The 17,852-nt window shown below is 43.9% G+C and overlaps 1 protein-coding gene across 1 annotated transcript; it reads right to left on the reverse strand.

The window, feature by feature from the left end:
* Window positions 1-82: 82 nt before the first annotated feature.
* LOC309690881 (cohesin subunit SA-2) lies at window positions 83-15,976 on the reverse strand. Its single transcript, XM_082508306.1, has 32 exons — window positions 14,991-15,976; window positions 14,550-14,645; window positions 14,369-14,456; window positions 13,602-13,766; window positions 13,295-13,391; window positions 13,132-13,208; window positions 12,969-13,040; window positions 10,678-10,882; window positions 10,441-10,592; window positions 10,277-10,350; window positions 10,056-10,179; window positions 9,876-9,974; window positions 9,529-9,608; window positions 9,334-9,441; window positions 9,135-9,255; window positions 8,890-9,007; window positions 8,591-8,694; window positions 8,402-8,494; window positions 8,198-8,284; window positions 7,184-7,384; window positions 6,922-6,998; window positions 6,746-6,833; window positions 6,578-6,658; window positions 5,250-5,342; window positions 4,960-5,134; window positions 2,961-3,097; window positions 1,474-1,575; window positions 1,234-1,385; window positions 1,015-1,143; window positions 740-930; window positions 579-654; window positions 83-498 (listed from the first exon to the last, which is right to left on the reverse strand). Exons 2-32 carry the CDS (start codon window positions 14,597-14,599, stop codon window positions 357-359), a joined length of 3,558 nt encoding a protein of 1,185 aa, XP_082364432.1. The 5' UTR covers window positions 14,600-14,645; window positions 14,991-15,976; the 3' UTR covers window positions 83-356.
* Window positions 15,977-17,852: the final 1,876 nt, after the last annotated feature.

The raw sequence follows: 17,852 nt of genomic DNA on the forward strand, positions 1-17,852 counted from the left end.
CGCTATATAAATAAATTTTACTTACTTACTTACTTAAACATCTGGGAAGTCCAGTGTTGGGGAAACTTTACTGAAACAGCAGTTTGTTGGTAATAATATAAGGAACTATTTTCAGCTGTGGATTAAAACACATTTGTTGTGGTTTTGGTCTTTGCATGGCAGAATATGGCCACCTTTATCCTTTCTGATCACATCCTTCTGAAAACATGACATGCTGCATGATCACTGTACAAAAAAACCCCACCAGTTTCTATCCACACACAGAGGACACTGGTAACAAGGTGCATCATAAGTAAAACATCTGTTGAGGTCTCGTCATGCAGACGGCAGCACCGATTCTCCCGACCTCCTCACACTCAGAGCTCAACCTCCACGGTACCATCACCATCATCTGGCTCCTTGGTGACACAGATTACAGATCCCTCAGCGTGCAGTCTTTTGGGTGGAGGATCCAGAGGGACAGAAAATGGATCTGTATCAGCTGCTTTCTCCTGATGGCTGATGAGAGAGGTCAGGTTACAGTGATTCATGTGAGACCTGCTTCGTAGCTGGTTTGAAAACACTTCACTTGGGCTCACCTTGGGCTGCAGCTCGGTTTGTGCACCTTGCTGACTTTGGACTCACCAGGGCTAAACAGACTGGGGGACTTTCTTCCTGAAAATAAAAAAGGATACACACCTGAAGCAGCTGGTGATGGTGAGGAAATCACTCTGTGCTTGACTGAACTCGGCTCTCCTACCTTCCCATTTTTGTTTGAAGAAGGGCAAGCGATTGGGCAGGTTGGCCTTCCTGTCCGAGCTTACGTAGGATATGGCGTCCTCCCCCTCGGCTACAGCCAACAGGGATGCGCGATAGTAGATGAGAGGCTGCCAGCACTCCTCCCTGAGGTCAATAATGTGCTCAGCAGTGTGTTTTTGAAGGTAGGAGAACCTGCACAGACATGAGCAGCCTTCAGAGGTTTTTGTTTTTCTTTAAAAACCATTTAAACTCCTGCTTGTTGCTTTCAGCACTCACACTGCTTTCTTGTCTGGTCTGAGCAGTTTGCTGGAGAACTCGCTGAGGATGGTCAGGTAGGAGAGGTACAGTGGTGTAGATGAGTCTGGAGTCTGAGTAAAGTCTTGGAACACAAACTCGATGCCGTTCCTAAACATGTATACACACAGACTTTAGGAACAAAAAGGAAAAATATCAGCAAAAAGTAACACAAAAAGAGAAATTAGGTCACGTGCCAACCTGTGGACCAGGACGACACACTCACGAAACTTGACAAGGTCCCCAAAGGTGAGGGCGAATCGCCTGGCTAGCTCTTTAATGCTGGTGAAAGTCTGGACTCCTGGGTGAGGCCTGCCGCCGCTCTCTTGCTCCTGCTTAAGGCGCACAAACAGCTGGCAGGTGCACACGACAGCACATCAGTATCTCGCTGCCTTCTAGTGACAGTTTGGGGCTGAAGTTTATATTTTTCAGTGACAATACCTGCTGCAAACAGAGCACCAGTGTGCGAGCACTCTCTATTTTATCCATCTGCCTGGTGCGATACACAGTCTCCTTGATGATGTCTCCAAAGTCATTGTAATACTGCGGACAAAGAGGGAGACGATGACACTTGACGTTTAATCCAAAGATCTTTAGTGAAGCAACAGCAGCAGCATTAAAGCGCTACATTTGATTAAGGCAACCCAAACATCCCTCCATAAATAAAAATGGTTTTTAAGTGCACCTTTATGTCCTGATTCAAGTACCCAACCATATTCATCTTTTGTAAGTCACAAAACCACATGAAGCTAGATGGTTAAAATAGTATTTTGGGGATTTATTGATCATGCATTAGGAACACAAACTGAGGCTGAGTTGAATATCTTAGCACAAAAACAGAGGGAACAGCCTTGGTGTGGTTCAAAGGCAATAAAATCCACCCAGCAGCACCCTTAAAAGTCTCTGTTTAACATGTTATATCATGTTAGTTCAATACCCACAACGATTTGTGTTTTTTTCTAGTTATGTGCTAAACTACTTCTTGGATAAGTTAGTAGAAAAATCTTCTTACAAAGTCTAGACTGTATATAAAAGATGGATGCCACCCATTGGTTTGTGGATCATCACTGTTTTGATGTATCAAAGTTAGAAATTTTGGCTAGCACCATTTTTTTTCCCAACCAAATTTGCCCAAGAGGGTAAAGCAAGGGAGTTATTGCCTAATGCTGCCACTGGCTAGTTAGCTTTGTCAGCAGATGATTCCCTGTGATATTAAATGAAATGCTTATTTTGGCTAATATGAAACAGGCTTAACACAAAACTAACTGAAGAAACTGAAAAGGTCCTTTAGAGGGTTTTAAACCCAACTGGATGCTGAACAAGGCCAAACAAACCACAGATATTATAAAACAAGACTTTATTTCCACACGCAACCTAAACAACACAAGATTATAACATTAACCATAATTTAAGAGAGTTTAATGAAACATCTTTAGGTTTTCACTGGTTTCTGAAGGCCCATCACTGCCAGATATGTACACGGAAACTCGATTTGTTTTACGCATGTGTACTTCCTGTCACCACAACACATTATAAGAAGTTGTCTTCTTGCTAGTGTTGGATTAAAGCTGCTGCACTTTTGTTCAAAGACACCTGTATATTATGTTCACATCAATATAAATATTACAAAGAAATATACATGTCATTTTTTTTGCTTGTTTATACAAAAAAAATAATCTAACTTAATTATATTACCAATCTCTTTGTGTGTGTGTGTGTGTGTGTGTGTGTGTGTGTGTGTGTGTGTGTGTGTGTCTAAATAATAATAGCTCATGCAACTATCAGAATGTTTAAAATCAAATAGTGTATATATTAACAACCTTTATTTTGAAAGGACAGAACAGGAAGAATCACTCCTCGCTACTCAAAAGCTTATTAGTGCTCTTCCCCATAATGTCACACTACTCATTTGAGGAGTTCACCTTTACCTTCATGTAGTACATGAAGACCTCTGCTGCCATGCTCATCTCCAGCACTCCGTGTATTATCAGTTTGCAGTAGGCTGCGAGCACATTTCTCCATTTGTGAAGGTCCTCCAGTTTCTCCACTTGAGAGTTTTCACTGACTGAGAGCCCAAAAGCAGGCAGGGCGTGCGATCGGTCGCGAAGTGGTGGAACGCCAAAGAGTGATTAATGATGAGAAGTCATATAACAGAAAGAAAAGAACAAAGCAGACACAGGAAAGAGTGTTTTAGTTGGTTTCAGGACAATGGCTTTAGCAGGTGGATATCAAAGATAACATAACGCTGGAGTTATGGTTGTGACACCATGTGGCTTCAATCTTTCACAAGGCTAATAAAATAGGCTCGGAGGTGAGCCAGAGTTAATGGAATTTTCTCACGGAAAGAGATTGCCCTGATTTTATGATTTAACTCAGTGCCCTTGCCCTCCGAGTGATCTCTGATCCAGCAGCTAATAGAAAACACTGTCTATAGAACAAAATCGTTACCAGGCAAATCCAATAAAACAATAGCTTTTTATTACATGTTCAAAAACCAATAATCCTGTATCGTATTTGGTTGAACATTTAAGAGATTCCCACCAGGACAGTTATTGACTTCTCTAGACTATCCCCATATTTGGATGCAATATGTCTCTGAAAGCAGACGCTATATTAAAGATAATAAAATGTTTTAGATATAGTGAGCTGTGGATGAATTCATAAGTTTACTTGAAGGACTTTATAAAAGGGGAAAAAAAAACGATGTATTTCCAAGATGTCAATCTTGTTTTTTTCATTTCACAGCAGACAGGAGCGTGTCACCGTCATCCGCTTACAAGCTGCATTGCTTTGCATAACAAAGTCTAACATCCCTTCTTACAAAGTAGTCAACCCTGTTTCAGTCTGAGGACATTAACAAGGCTTCTTTTGTAATTGAGGGTCAATTGTCAGGTCAGGTTGGAAATCAGACCCCATTTACAGTCAGCAGGCGGCTCTGCAGCGACTTATTAAGCCAAATGTGTGGCCGTGCATTTAATATCTACATGTTTTTACCACAGCGGGGCCGGCACACTCAATCAGCGGCTCGCTCAGAGCAGCGGCAGAGTGAGAGTGCCATCTACCGCGCGGCGCTGCAATGAGCACGCTTCAGTATTCTGTTCTTTATTCCAAAAACCAGCTGTAGTTACTTTTCTTGCCATAAAAACGAACATTAAATCCTAATACTTTGCATTGGTTAGAAAAAAAAAGAAGTTAAAATAAAAATGAAAACCAATGCCTTAGACACTGTTTTGGCTTTTTGTGCCCCCCTGCCGCTGGCCCCCTTGTCGTGTTTCAGATATCCATGAGTTGCTGAGCCGTTTCACCAGAGAGTCATTTCCCCTTTAAACTTCTCAGATGGTTTCACTTAACTACATGTTTGAGACCCAAAGAGGTCAAATTATCCATTGCCTTCCATCCGCTGCATCGAAGGATTAAAGAGAAATGAATACAAATTTGTAGCATCGGATTTTTGTTTTCTCCTCTTTCCTGACCCATTAATCCTTTTTTTTACGATCCCCAAAGATTCATGCTGCGAGCCTTCAGAGGAGGCCTGATTAAAAGTAAACTTCGACCAGCTAATGCTGCTCAGGCTTTGATGCATTAGTATTAACAATCCAATCATGCCATAAATAATACTCCATCACCGGGAGAGTACTTAAGCTCATTTTGCTAATGATACTTTTATTCCTCTGCTCGGGTCACAATTTTTAATGCAGGACTTTTTGCTTTCACTTCTCGTACTTCTTCATTCCCCTTCTCTCTTATTTCCTCTCTGCTCACAATCAAACATACACAGAAATCTTAAAGCCTGATTTAAGGTGAGCACAGAGAGAGCCACCCACTGCCTGTGGACTTACATCATTCTGAACAGAGAGGCTAAAACATCCTTTAAAGTGAGGTAAGGATAAGAAAAAATAAAGCCACTTAAACAGGCTGGCGTCTCACCCCTGCTCTGGCTGTCATAGTCTGAGCCGACAAAGACGTGCACGCACACAAAGTTCAACAGCGCCCTCTGCAGTTTGGGGCTGGGCGTGTAGAGCAGTGGACCGAAAGAGGTGGGATCCCACACGCGTAGCTGGTAGGAGTGAGCCGTCAGGACGTCACACACACCCAGGAAGGCCTGAAATTGGAAAAAATGAGAAGACGTAAGAAAGGCCTGAAGAAGAAGAAGAAGAAGAAGAAGAAGAAGAAGAAGAAGAAGAAGGAGGAAGTGTCGAAATGGTTAGCAGGCGTACCTGCTGCCTCACACTGAGGTCACCGTGGGACAGACAGTGATGACTTCTCTCGCAGAAGAGACGCAGCTGGAGCCTCTGGGCTTGCGCCTTCTCCTAAACACAAACAGTGTTGACTGATTAACTGACTGATCATTTCAGCTCTAATTCTTCTGTTTCTGGCTGCTTGTAATAACTTGTAAATATGATTTAAAAACTTCTATTGACTTGCATAATAATACAGTAATAATTAATGAAAACTTCCTAAGGTGTTGTTAAGATGTGAAACTGTCAAATTAAATTTGTTCCTGTTTTTGTCAAGAAATTAGCATTACTGTTTAAAGGTTCAGGTTCATTTAAAAATGTCATTTTTTGAAAGAACATTTCTAGGAAATAGATCATTACATCTGCGAGATTGCTGCTAGACTGCTACAGTGTGTACTGCTCCTTTTATAGCATTAGCATTTTGCCTTATTAGCAGAAGGTAAAACGATCAGCTCACAAGTATATTAGGGCTTGAGCAACTGACACATTACAGTTCCTCAGCTGGCTGCTTCATCACATTTTACTCATACAAGCCAGAAAGTAGTACACACGGTTGTACAGAAACTTCTTTTTTCAGCAGTTTCCTGCATGGTATACCCTTCAAACCCTCAGAAGTGTATTAAACCCACAGAGTTTGATGCTACAGAGTCTCAACAATGCAGATTTTATTATTTTGTGATCAGTAAAACTGTTTCCAGCTGATAAATCAGCCTTTCAAAAGATAATCCTGAATTAGGGAACACAAAACAGCACAGAAACACAGAAAATGAGCCTCTGTAAGCCTAGGTAGATCCATCAATCTTGTTCCATTTGTCCAATTCAGGCTCACAGGGCGATTGGAGCCTATTCCAGCTGTAATAAGATGGGAGGAAGGGTACCCCATGGACACAATAACAACCGGTTTTATATAATTTTTATGTTATTTTAGCTTAAACAGTAAAATTGAAATCCTTAATTTACAGGGAAAAGAACCCAAAACCTCTGAACAGTAGTATACTTTTATTTGCAGTTTATCTTCCTTCACTTTTAATACAGCTGTTCAGAGGGGATGTCTTTTAATTTTGAGTGAGAATTTTACTCTGACCCAAGCATCCAGACTCAAAAAAAACAAACAAAAGCAAAAAAGAAACACTACATATGACTTTAAAATAAAACGCGGTCTTTTTAATTATCAAAAATGATTAAAATGTTGAGAACACATAGAGTGTTTTCTGTGTAAGTGCACATACATCGCTGCTAACACCTCATCTCTATATCACTACATTCACACAGGTTAAAGACTGAGCTGTAAAGCGGATGTAGCTCACCCTGCAGGTCAGAGTTTGACTGCTGGTGCTGAGCGACCACATCATGGAAAAGGACAAACACTGCAGTACTTCCAGCAACACCTGCAAACACAGTGAAGTGGAAATACACTGAAGACGTGTGCGCAGTACAAAGACCACATTTGTCTACACAGAAGGCGGGGATGATACCTCAGGTGGAGCTCCTTCCAGGCTGCTCTCTACTGACAGGAGAGGAGACAGCACATCAAACAGACCCCACTGGCTCAGGTCATGGCAACTATGGAAACACGAAGAGAAACAGCCACATAAATCCACATCAGCAGCACCATACTCACGCTTGACTTTAAACGACTGTCAAGTCTTACTTGTTGAAAGCTCTAAGTTTCTTCAGCATGGCTAAAATCTCTCTGATTTTCTCCTCATCAGCAGAGAAACTTTCACCCTGTGTAAGAGAAGTCAGACTTCATGAGAGTTGCTTTCAGTCTCTAACATTTCGAGGATTTCAGGCGTGATGAGTAAAAGTAAAATCAGAATAGAAGTACAAGGTAATCACTCTTTTTTTTCAGGATACATGAATACAAGCCTGACACACAATAATTGCGTCCACATAAATCCAGCAGTACTCACCTTGAGTGATTCCCCCAGCAGTGCTGTCAGCCGGTCCACCCAACGCTGGACCAGAGAGTCTCTAGCAGCTCGGGCGGGGGAGCACCAAGCTGTCTCCTCGCGACAGAGAGAGAGGAACACGCGGGCCCCTCCCTCCAGAACAGCCGGGCCTGAGTGGACGTCTAAAACAGCTTCCAGTTCTGTCAACAGGCTGGACACCGCCTACAGGAGCGACACGACTCACGTTTGAAAACATCGCATTTGGTAGCAAAACTCATTTGCAGGCTTTGTGATGTATAATGAAAGTAAAAAGCTAAGACGATAGCCCAGCTGAGTATTGGAGTAGTGTCATTTCACCATTAAGTTTACCAAACAGAACTAGTAGTAGTATGTTGAGAAATTGTGTGTTGAAAATCCCTCGCTCTGTTAAAAAACCACTTGAAGGTTATCTTCTATTATGAATCATTTGAAGATATTCTAGTACAGCGGTGCCCAACCTTTTTTGGATCACGGACCGGTTTAATGTCAGACAATATTTTCACGAACCGGCCTTTAAGGTGTCGCAGATAAATACAACAAAGTAAATTAATACGACTAAGGCAAAAACGATGGTATTTTGTAAATATAATAATAAATGCAAATTCACTGTGTAATTGTGTAACTTTATTAGCAGCATCCTGACAACACTGAGAGTAACATCCTCCTCTCTGCCACTTAATGCTCTCTGGTTGCTAAGGTAACGTGTAAATATTTCTTTCAAAATAAGACACAACTACAACACGGGAAAAGACCCAGGGAAACCAAGTTAACGACAAAAACCCTGAAAACCATAAATTTCACACCCGACCCTCGACTCTCACGGCCCGGTAGCAAGCGACTCGGCCCAGGGGTTGGGGACCGCTGCTCTAGTCCGTGAATAAAAACACATGGATGGAAATGAGCGGAATAGGCCTCCTTTCAGGATAAGGAAAGCACATTACCACATTCCCATTTCTGTATGACTAAATAGTGTAAACTGAGTGCAGGTGTGCATACCTGTGTGTTTTCAGCGTGCAGACACTCTGGGAGGAAGTACGGGGGAATCCTCATCAGGTAGGCAAGGATGTCACTGCTACTTGAAAACTGCAGAGAGAATAGAGACATTACAATATAACAACCAGAATTCAATAGTGCAGCACAGATGCCTGGATACAGAATCACACTGATTTATATAGCAACAGCTACATGTGGAATAAACACCTTAGACAGCAGCTTTGGAAGCACCGTCAGGAGATGTTCAGTGAGCTTCAAACAGTCATCGTTCTGAATCTTCTTATCTCTGGCACTCATTACCTGAAACACAACAAAATAAACACTTATGTCTTTTAAATGATGAGTTATCAGTGTGCTATCTCACATACAAAGAGAGGACAGACATCTTCCACTGACCTTCTTCGCTCCACTCCTCCCTGCCAGCACAGGTCCCTCTGAGGCCTGACGCACCGACGCTACCAGGATCTCTACAAGCACTGCTTGTTCAGCAAGGGTGAAACCTACATACGCACACACATACTTAGAAAAGCAGGAGTTCACAGAGGATCTAACATGTTTTTTTGTGGAGGAAACAACTGAAAACCAGAATGAGGAAGATGAAGGTTGTGGATGATTTTAAACGGTCCTTTTAAGCCACAAAAAAATCTTTGGTGAGGGAAAATTATTAGGAACTGACAGCACACACATTTCCCTACCTGGACTGCATGAGGAAGAGTCCTGTAGCAGTGCAGACGTGAAGGAGGGCCAGTCCTTCAGCAAAGCTCCACCGCAGTCCCATAGACTGTCCACCAAGTACACCACGTGGTTGTGCAGCTGAAAGCATAAGCTTTACATGATTCACAACATCACAGATGTAAACTAGGTGATAACACAATAGAGAAGAAAGTCCTTTCTTAGCTCAGACTGGAGCTTCGACTTGAAACAGCCAGTCTGTGTTCACCTCAGATTCCTGGTAGAAGTGCAGCAGAGCCTTCAGTCTGGCAAATGTTTGCTGCTTACACGCTTCGTCTTCATTCGATCCATCCTGAGTATCAGATGCAGGGGCTACAGCATTGAGAAGCCTGACCGAGACAATCTATATCATATGGAAGCACTAATAAACCGCTAAGTTGTTTTTCAAGTGACATAGGAAGACATACCTTGAGAAGAGCAGCTCCCCCGCAGTGGCCGCAAGAGGGCGCTGTGAAGAGTAAACAAACTGGAGGAGGTGTTTGTAGTCTTCTGGAGTGAGCACATCGTCAGATGTCCTGAGGAGTGAGGAAGGAAGTGGATGTGAAGAGGAACAGAATGAAGACATGAGTGAGAAGATTAGATGACAGATCAAACAGACTCACTTGGAGATGAGCACCAGGAGTTTCATGGTCTGCACTGCCACTTCACTGTCCTTATCCAGGGTCATGGAGATGATCCGGTCCTGGAACACAACAGTACAAGAGCATTAAACCACTTTGTGATGCTTGTTTTAATCAGAGCTATACAAAAAACCCTATCAGTTACTATTACTATTATTATCAGTAGTAGAAGTAGTTGCAGTATTATGAGCAGCGCTTTATTAAAAGTCTTGTCCAGATCTCCAGCTATATTGAGCTCTTAAGGCTCGAACATGACATGACAAGCCAGTGATATTTGAAGGCAGTGTAGGTAATTCAGATTTCACCGGTCCTGATGGAGGCTGGATTACCTTAAAGCGGCTGGTGAACAGGTCTAGTTTAGGCAGGAAGAGGGGATCTCCGTACAGACCCTGCAGAGCTAACACACACTTGAGACGCACATCTGGCACCTGAAAGATAAACAGCAGCCAGGCGGCGTTGTAAAAATCATCCCATGATGATTTTTTTGTTGTTATTTTGCTGCTGGCTACCTTGTCGTGCATCATCCAGCCCATGTATTTGAGGTAACTGTCGCTGAGAAACACAGAACTGTAGAGCTTCATCCACAAACCCAACTCTTCCATACAGACGCAGCGGATCTCTGGAAGCACATCACTGCACGAGCACGCAAACACCCACAAACCCGAGTTAAAATAATAATGCAGTATAGATTAAACATTTAAATAATGAAGCATGTCAGAGAAAACTGTACCGGTATCGCTTAAGGAAAACTCCCTTGAAGATGATGTCCATCATGCTCTCGATCTCTGCTCGCTTCTCCTGCAACTAGAGGAGCAACAGGAAGGTTACACAGAAGCCACACCGTCAATAAAAGGAAAAGTCCTTTCAGTTTCGTCCTGCTCATTCTCTGTGTACCTCTGCGATCTTCCTCTGTACTTTCTCCAGCTGCTGTGCGCTCTTCTGCCTCATCGTCTTCGTTTTTTGCACCTCATACAGCTTCTGACTGTTTTCGATGCCAGCGCTCAAGCTGAGAGCCACGCCCACCAGAGAGCTCAGCAGCTTCACCGCTGATTAGAGAAGTCCACATCGAAAGTACGGGTTAGTTTATCCGCAAGTGTGTCTGAATGCTGATTCACGTAGTTTCGCTCTTACCCGCTAGTGTGCAGGTGTGTCTGAACGCTCGCACGCAAGAGTTTGACAGCTCGGTGAGCAGCGAGATGAGGGTGTTCATCAGGTAGCCGTCGAAGATGATGCCGTGCTGACACTGAGCCACCAGCACAGACACAAAGTCGCAGAACTCGGAGTGGAACCAGCGGCCGTACGGTCCAGACTGCACCAGAGGATACTCAACACTGTCCTACAGCGGAGGAGAGAAAGAGACAGCAGGTTTAGCAAGTTTAAGACCTTTGAAGTATCCAAAATGTTACTGAAATGCTTTTTTCCAGGTGATTAGTATCATACAGTATATCAGATTCGTACTGAAGGTTTTCATGAACAAGAAAATTAATGCTAATAATTTTGCAACATGTATAGAAAATCATGTAAAAGCTACATTTGTGCAAGGAGTCAAACATTTTTATTGTGCTTTTTTGTCTCTTTTTTGGCTAATTGAGCAGAGCATTAGCTTAGGAAGTCAAGCTCAGCCACAGTCCCGGCAGACCGGCTAATCTCAGTGCCATACAGCCGTACTGCATCACCCCTACTACTACTACAAGACTTTTCATTTTAAACACGGGTATACGCCACTTTTAAGCAAAACCAGTTTGCAGTTGTGCTTAGAAGTTTAAATACACTCATGATTCAAAAACAAGAACTGGGTGCACAAGTTTGAATTTTATCAAATGTATACTTATGCACAAGTGCATAAGTATACACAGAGCCTCAAGTATATACCTACACTTACTAAAATCTTTTAATGAGTGGTGCTGAAGGTTCTACAATCTCTTCAAGCATTTCTAAACAACTGTAGATTCCAAGATCATCACTTCAAACTGTACGTAAGTACTTTGCCAAAGTCTAGAAGAAGACTTAAATTGTGACCCTCAAATGAGACAAAATTTGTCTGTAAATATGCTTTTGACCCTGTGTATATTCAAGAAAATCCTAAACAAATTCAAATTAGTGCATCCAGTTCTTGTTGTTTAAAGTCATTAAAGATGCATACTGTACTGTAAGTTGAAATAAATCACTAAAGGCCAAATTGCCCTGACATTCATGCTCATGATGAGTGAAAGTAAACCTTTGACCACAACTGTAACCCTGCCCTGCTGCTGTGGTGGAACCGCTCAGTGAATTATATGTGAAAATGAAAGTAACTCAGCCTGACATGTAAACAGTATGTTATTGCAAAACAGGATTCATGCTCAGTCAATCCACCACGTGTGAACAAACGAACAGCAACACTGAACTCAAAACTTCCACATTTTGCAGGTTTATTGTCGGTGTCTGTCTGAATCCCAAGACTTCAACTTCAAAGATTCCTACATTAAAAATAAAAAACAGCATCCTTGTCATTCTGTTTTTCTTTTAATGAACACCAAGAGAAAGCTGTTCTCTCTAAAAAATAACATGTCAACACAGCTTAGGTTTGCAAAGTTCCATCCGAACAAACCACCAGACTAAGTATAAGTGTACCAAAGTGGAGATGTAATGCACAGCACTACATTCGATGAACACCAAACTCAGCATATCAGCACAAACACCTCATAGCAGCTGTCAGCACAGTGGTGGAGGCATGATGAATTTGGTTTGTCGTGCAGCCACAGGAAACAGACGCCTTGCAGTCACTGAGTGGCCTGGAACCGTATACCAAAGTACTCTAGACTCAAATATAACGCCACCTGTCTGCCAGGCTAAAACATAGCTATAGTTGGGTGACGCAGTAGGACAATGATCCCAAGAACCTGTGAAAATCTACAACAGAATGGCTGAAAAAGAAAAGAATCAAAGTGCTGCAGTGGCCCTGTCACTGAGACCTCAATCTGATTAAAATGGCAGGACCTTAAGAGAGCTGTCCGTTAACGAATACCTGCAACCCTCAATGACCTGAAGCAACACTGTAAAGATGAGCAAGCCAAAATTCCTCCAAAGTGATGTGAGAGACTAATAAAATCATACATATAACTCCTACTTCAAGTTACTGCAACTAAAGGTGGTTCTACAAGCTACTGAACCATCGGCTTTACTTGACTGATTGATTGACCGTTTTATTTCAAACGTGTGAATGTAGCTGAAATAACAACAAATATATTGGAAACAGAAGAAAAAGCAAAGTAAAAAACACCAAGATGCCACAAATATCTCTATATACCACACTACTTTGTTTGTCACTTTGTGTTTAAAGCTGATAAAAGAAAATAAAAGTTCATTTACAAAACAATGGAAGAGCAGTAACTGGCCATTGCTGACATGAAGTGCTTAAAGTGCAGTGAGTGGGTACTTACTGTATCCATGGGCCACGTGACTGTGAGGATCCACGGAAAAGCCAGAAACTTCTTATACTGCAGACCAGCAGTCTGAAACACTCAAATACAGTTTCTCTTCCACAACATCCAAAACATGCTTCACATAATAACGCGACAGAGCGCCGAGCTGAAATCCTCTTACCTCATCCAGCTCCTCGACCATCTTGCTCATGACTTCGCTGTCCTCTTTGCTCTGACACATCTCCGCTGTGACGACACCTTAAAAAAAAACCCAGAAAGCACGCTAAAGACAAAGCCCTTTGTTGGTATGCTGCACGTATGTGCGCGCTGGCAGGTCTGCTTGCCTTTGCACCCAGAGCACTGGATGAAGAAGCTGATGAGGTCGAGGAGAGAGGAGTCTCTGTCTGACCCATACGCCTCAATCCAGTCATCTATCACCGCCTGCTCAGGCATCAAAGAAGACCCGGTGAATCATAATATTATTGTACACAATTAAGAATCTTCCATTTCTACACTGAGGATGTGGGATTTTTAATAGCCTGTTATAACTGCTCAATAGCCAGGGTGAAATCAGCAGCTCTGACAGATAGCAGAGATTACAACGCTTCCCTTTTTAAATTCAACAAAGCGACACAATGTGTACGAAGTTACCTGCATGGCACTCCTGCCCATGGTGATCACTTCAAACAAGGTGACGGCCTCCACGTGCTTCTGTTTGCCGTGTCCTCTTCCTGCTCTCCTCGTGCCGCTGCAGCTGGCCTTGGGACTTTTGCACTTGACATTCTCGGAGCTCTCGTGTGTTCGCCTCCTTCGTCTCTGCTGGGATTGAAAACGTGACAGGTGAAGAAAATACAGCCGGCTGAAATAATGTGCAACGATTTCCAGTCGAGGTCGAGTGAAAATCAGTCTGAAGGCGCAGACACAAATTTGCCTCCACAGCATTAGAACGCCTACGACTTCTCTTCTCCGGACTACGTATGTGGCTGGTTTGTAGCCACATACACTAAACTCAATTAGGCAGAACACTGATATCCACTTGGGCCACTGTATTCATGTTCTGGGTCAACATGGCGGCTTCCACCAGCTGGTGCAAGGATGGACAAGATTACAAATTAGCTCAGGTTTAGCATTTATGAGACAAAGTTAGGAGATGGTTTGGAGATGTGAAGAGGAGGACTAATGGATATATTGGACAAAGGCTGTAGAATATAGAGCTGCCAGGCAGAAGGAAAAGAGGAAGACCTCACATGTGGGGGGTTGATGTGATAGAAAAGGATGCTAGGGATAGGTGGAGGTGGAAGCAGGGGATCAGATATGACAACCCCTAAAGGGAGCAGCTAGAAGAAGAAGAAGAAAAAGAAGCAGAAGAAGCGTTTTTCTTGTGTAAGCCTGCATGAGCATCAGTGGATAACACATACCACACTCTTTCGCCTGTTCTCATTCCCAGAGTCCTCCTCTGAGTGACTGACGGCTTCAGAGGTGTCCGCCTTGGCACAAGAGCTCTTACTGGGAATTCAGAAACAGGAGAACTGGTTAACAGAGGGAAGCTGGGTTATTATAGCAGGCACTGTCAAATAACGACTAACTTTGCTAACTTACTTCTGCTCTGAGGACCTGGATGCAGCTGCAGCTGTGGCCTCTGGTATCATGATCCCCTCAGACGTTCACGCAGGGCTCAGCTGTGTGACTCTGCATCTGCAAACACAGTACCCGGCAGTCTGTGCTACCAAAACTAAGCAATGCATTGGAGGGTGGGGGCAGAGGCTTGCGTTTAACTGATTTTCTGCGTGCCCCCTCCGCTGGGAGGAGCTACCGCGGTGCTTTAAAGGGTAAGTTAAAGACACTTGGGCATAGTGGCCGCTTTGGCCCCCATGAAAGTTGAACAGAGCACTTTCTTTTACTAAATCAAAAAAAATATAAGTAATAATTTACAGCTAGCCTAATTAGCAGTGCCTCGGCTTGCAGAATATAACAAGCACGGATTAAAACTAAAAGGTAAGACAAAGACTCAAAGGTCGCTGCTAAACTTTTCAAACTTACCCTCTTCGCATAAACGCATACGCCTCGATGTTTGTCAGTGTATGCCTTTGAACTGGAAGCTTGTCAGACTCATTTAATTCAAGTATTTCCACTGATATCCTCCGTCTTTAGCCCCAGCTCTCACAGTCAAGTTGACAGACAGCCTAACAGGTCGTGATTGGCTAACGAGCCCGAATAGAATGATGCGATTGGCTGGCGGGAAACGTCAGTGTGAATTGAGTCCCTCCTCCGGCGGCGGTGACAGAAGGCTTGCTGTACGGAGCGGTTTTCGTCAGGCCACAGCGCTGTAAACATCTGTAAGAAGAGCCTCGTCGACGTATGAACTGTTAGCGAGTGAATAATAGGAAGATTGTGCCTTTTTGTGCTACCACAAAAATAATGCAGCACATTTAGCTATCTCGCTGGTCCTGCTGTGATTTTTAATGCAATGTATCCTGCACACCTCGGTCCCAAAAGCGCTTCCCGTGTAATTTAATTAAGCACAGTAGCAGCAGTCAATTCAGAAGGGAGATGTCATGGCATTTCCTGATTTTAACTATTTGAATGAGCTGACCAGCAGGGGGAGCTATTCACTCATCTTATGCGAGCAGCTTAGCCCGCAGGCAAAGGTTTAAGGACGGGAAGGATTTGAGAAGCAATGTTATAAATGCAGGAAAGAATAGAAAGGCCTCTCAGAACCCCTGCATCACCTACAGCTGCAGTATCAAACATAAGGCCTGAAGGCCAGAAACACTGCGGTTTCCTCATGACAAAGATATTACACCAAATAATTAATAATTAAATAGCACAAATGTTGCTGGGTTTTTTCACTATCTACTACAGAAATGGGGGGAAATGAGTTTCTGTCAATTAACAAAAACCTTCTGTTTTATAATTGCATGACAGTCTGGCATGACACATTTATTACTTACAATTTAAAGTTTTGGTGACAGATTTCTTTCCTTTAGTACATCAGCATTTCTTTGTCACGTTGAAAAACTGTATGTATTATTGAAACTACACTTTCTTTTTCTTATATTATATCGGCCAACGCGGATGCAGCCTGTGACTCTCTCCACTCAGTGGTCAGCAGACTGCAAACACAATCTCCGAGAGCCCTTCTCATAATATCAGGGGACTTCAATCATGCCTCTTTGGACTCCACACTGCCCACCTTCACCCAGTATGTGACCTGCTCAACCAGAGACAATAAAACACTGGACTTACTGTATGCCAATGCTGAAGAGGCATACAGTTCATCACCTCTCCCTCCACTGGGCAAATCTGACCACAACCTGGTGCACCTTGTCCCTGTGTATGAGCCCTTAGTGCGCAGGGTGCCACCAGCCACCTGCACAGTGCAGAGATGGTCAGAGGAGAGCGAGGAGGCTCTTAAGGACTGTTTTGAGTCGACTGTGTGGGAGGTGATCTGTGACGACCATGGAGAGGACATCGACAGCCTTACTACATGCATTACTGACTATATTAATTTCTGTGTGGATAACACTGTACCTACCAGGACTGTACGGTGTTTCTCCAACAACAAACCTTGGATTACCCCAGAAATTAAAGCTGTCCTCAAGCAGAAGAGGAGGGCCTTCAAATCCAGAGACAAAGAGGAGTTGAAAAGGGTGCAGAGAGAGCTGAGGGGACTGATAAGGAATGGGAAGGACAGCTACAGGCAGAAGATGGAGAACCAGCTTCAGCAAAACAACGTTGGTGAAGTCTGGAGAGGCCTCAGAACCATCTCAGGCCACAAACAGCAGAACTCTCTGCCTGGGAGGGATGTGAGATGGGCAAATGAACTGAATCATTTCTTCAACAGATTTGATTCAACCATGAGACAGTCTACAACATCGGCTGCAGACTCACCCACCCCCACTGCTGCTGTTCCACCTCAGACACTTCACACCTCCTCTATTCACCCTACTCACTCCCCCCCACCCCCAACAACAGCATCCAATACACACTCAACACAAGGCTCCAGCCTGTCTCTCTCAACCACCCAGGTTAGGAGGGAACTGAGGAGGATTAATGGCAAGAAGGCAGCGGGTCCAGATGGCATCAGCTCGAGGGTCGTCAGGTCCTGCGCGGACCAACTGTGTGGGGTGATGGAGCACCTCTTCAACCTGAGCCTGAGGTTGGGAAGAGTCCCACAGCTCTGGAAAACCTCCTGTGTTGTACCAGTGCCAAAGACTTCACGCCCCAAGGACCTCAACAGCTACAGGCCGGTGGCTCTGACATCCCACCTGATGAAGACCCTGGAGCGGTTGGTCCTGGCTCAGCTTCGGCGCCTAACAAGCTCATCACTGGACCCACTTCAGTTTGCCTACCAGCCTGGCATTGGCGCGGATGATGCCGTCATTCACCTCCTACATCATTCCCTCGCTCACCTGGAGACCGCTGGAAGCACTGTGAGAATCATGTTCTTTGATTTCTCCAGTGCCTTCAACACTATTCTTCCCTCGGTTCTGAAGGACAAGCTGGAGAACTCTGGAGTGGACCATCACCTCACTACCTGGATCCTGGACTACCTCACCGACCGACCACAGTATGTGAGGACTCAGGGCTGTGTGTCGGACAGGGTCGTCTGCAGTACGGGGGCCCCACAGGGAACGGTTCTGGCTCCGTTCCTCTTCACCATCTACACTGCAGACTTCTCCCACAATTCCACCCAGTGCTTCCTGCAGAAGTTCTCTGATGACTCTGCAATAGTCGGCCTCATCACTGATGGGGACGACAAGGAGTACAGAGGTCTGACCCAAGACTTTGTGGACTGGTGCCAGCTGAACTACCTCCAGATCAACGCCAGTAAAACCAAGGAGCTGGTGGTAGACTTCCGCAGGCACAAGCATTCTCCACTGCAACCACTGAACATCCAAG

This window comes from Aulonocara stuartgranti (genome assembly GCF_965226115.1).
Source record: "Aulonocara stuartgranti genome assembly, chromosome: 16".
NCBI classification, from domain to species: Eukaryota; Metazoa; Chordata; class Actinopteri; order Cichliformes; family Cichlidae; genus Aulonocara; species Aulonocara stuartgranti.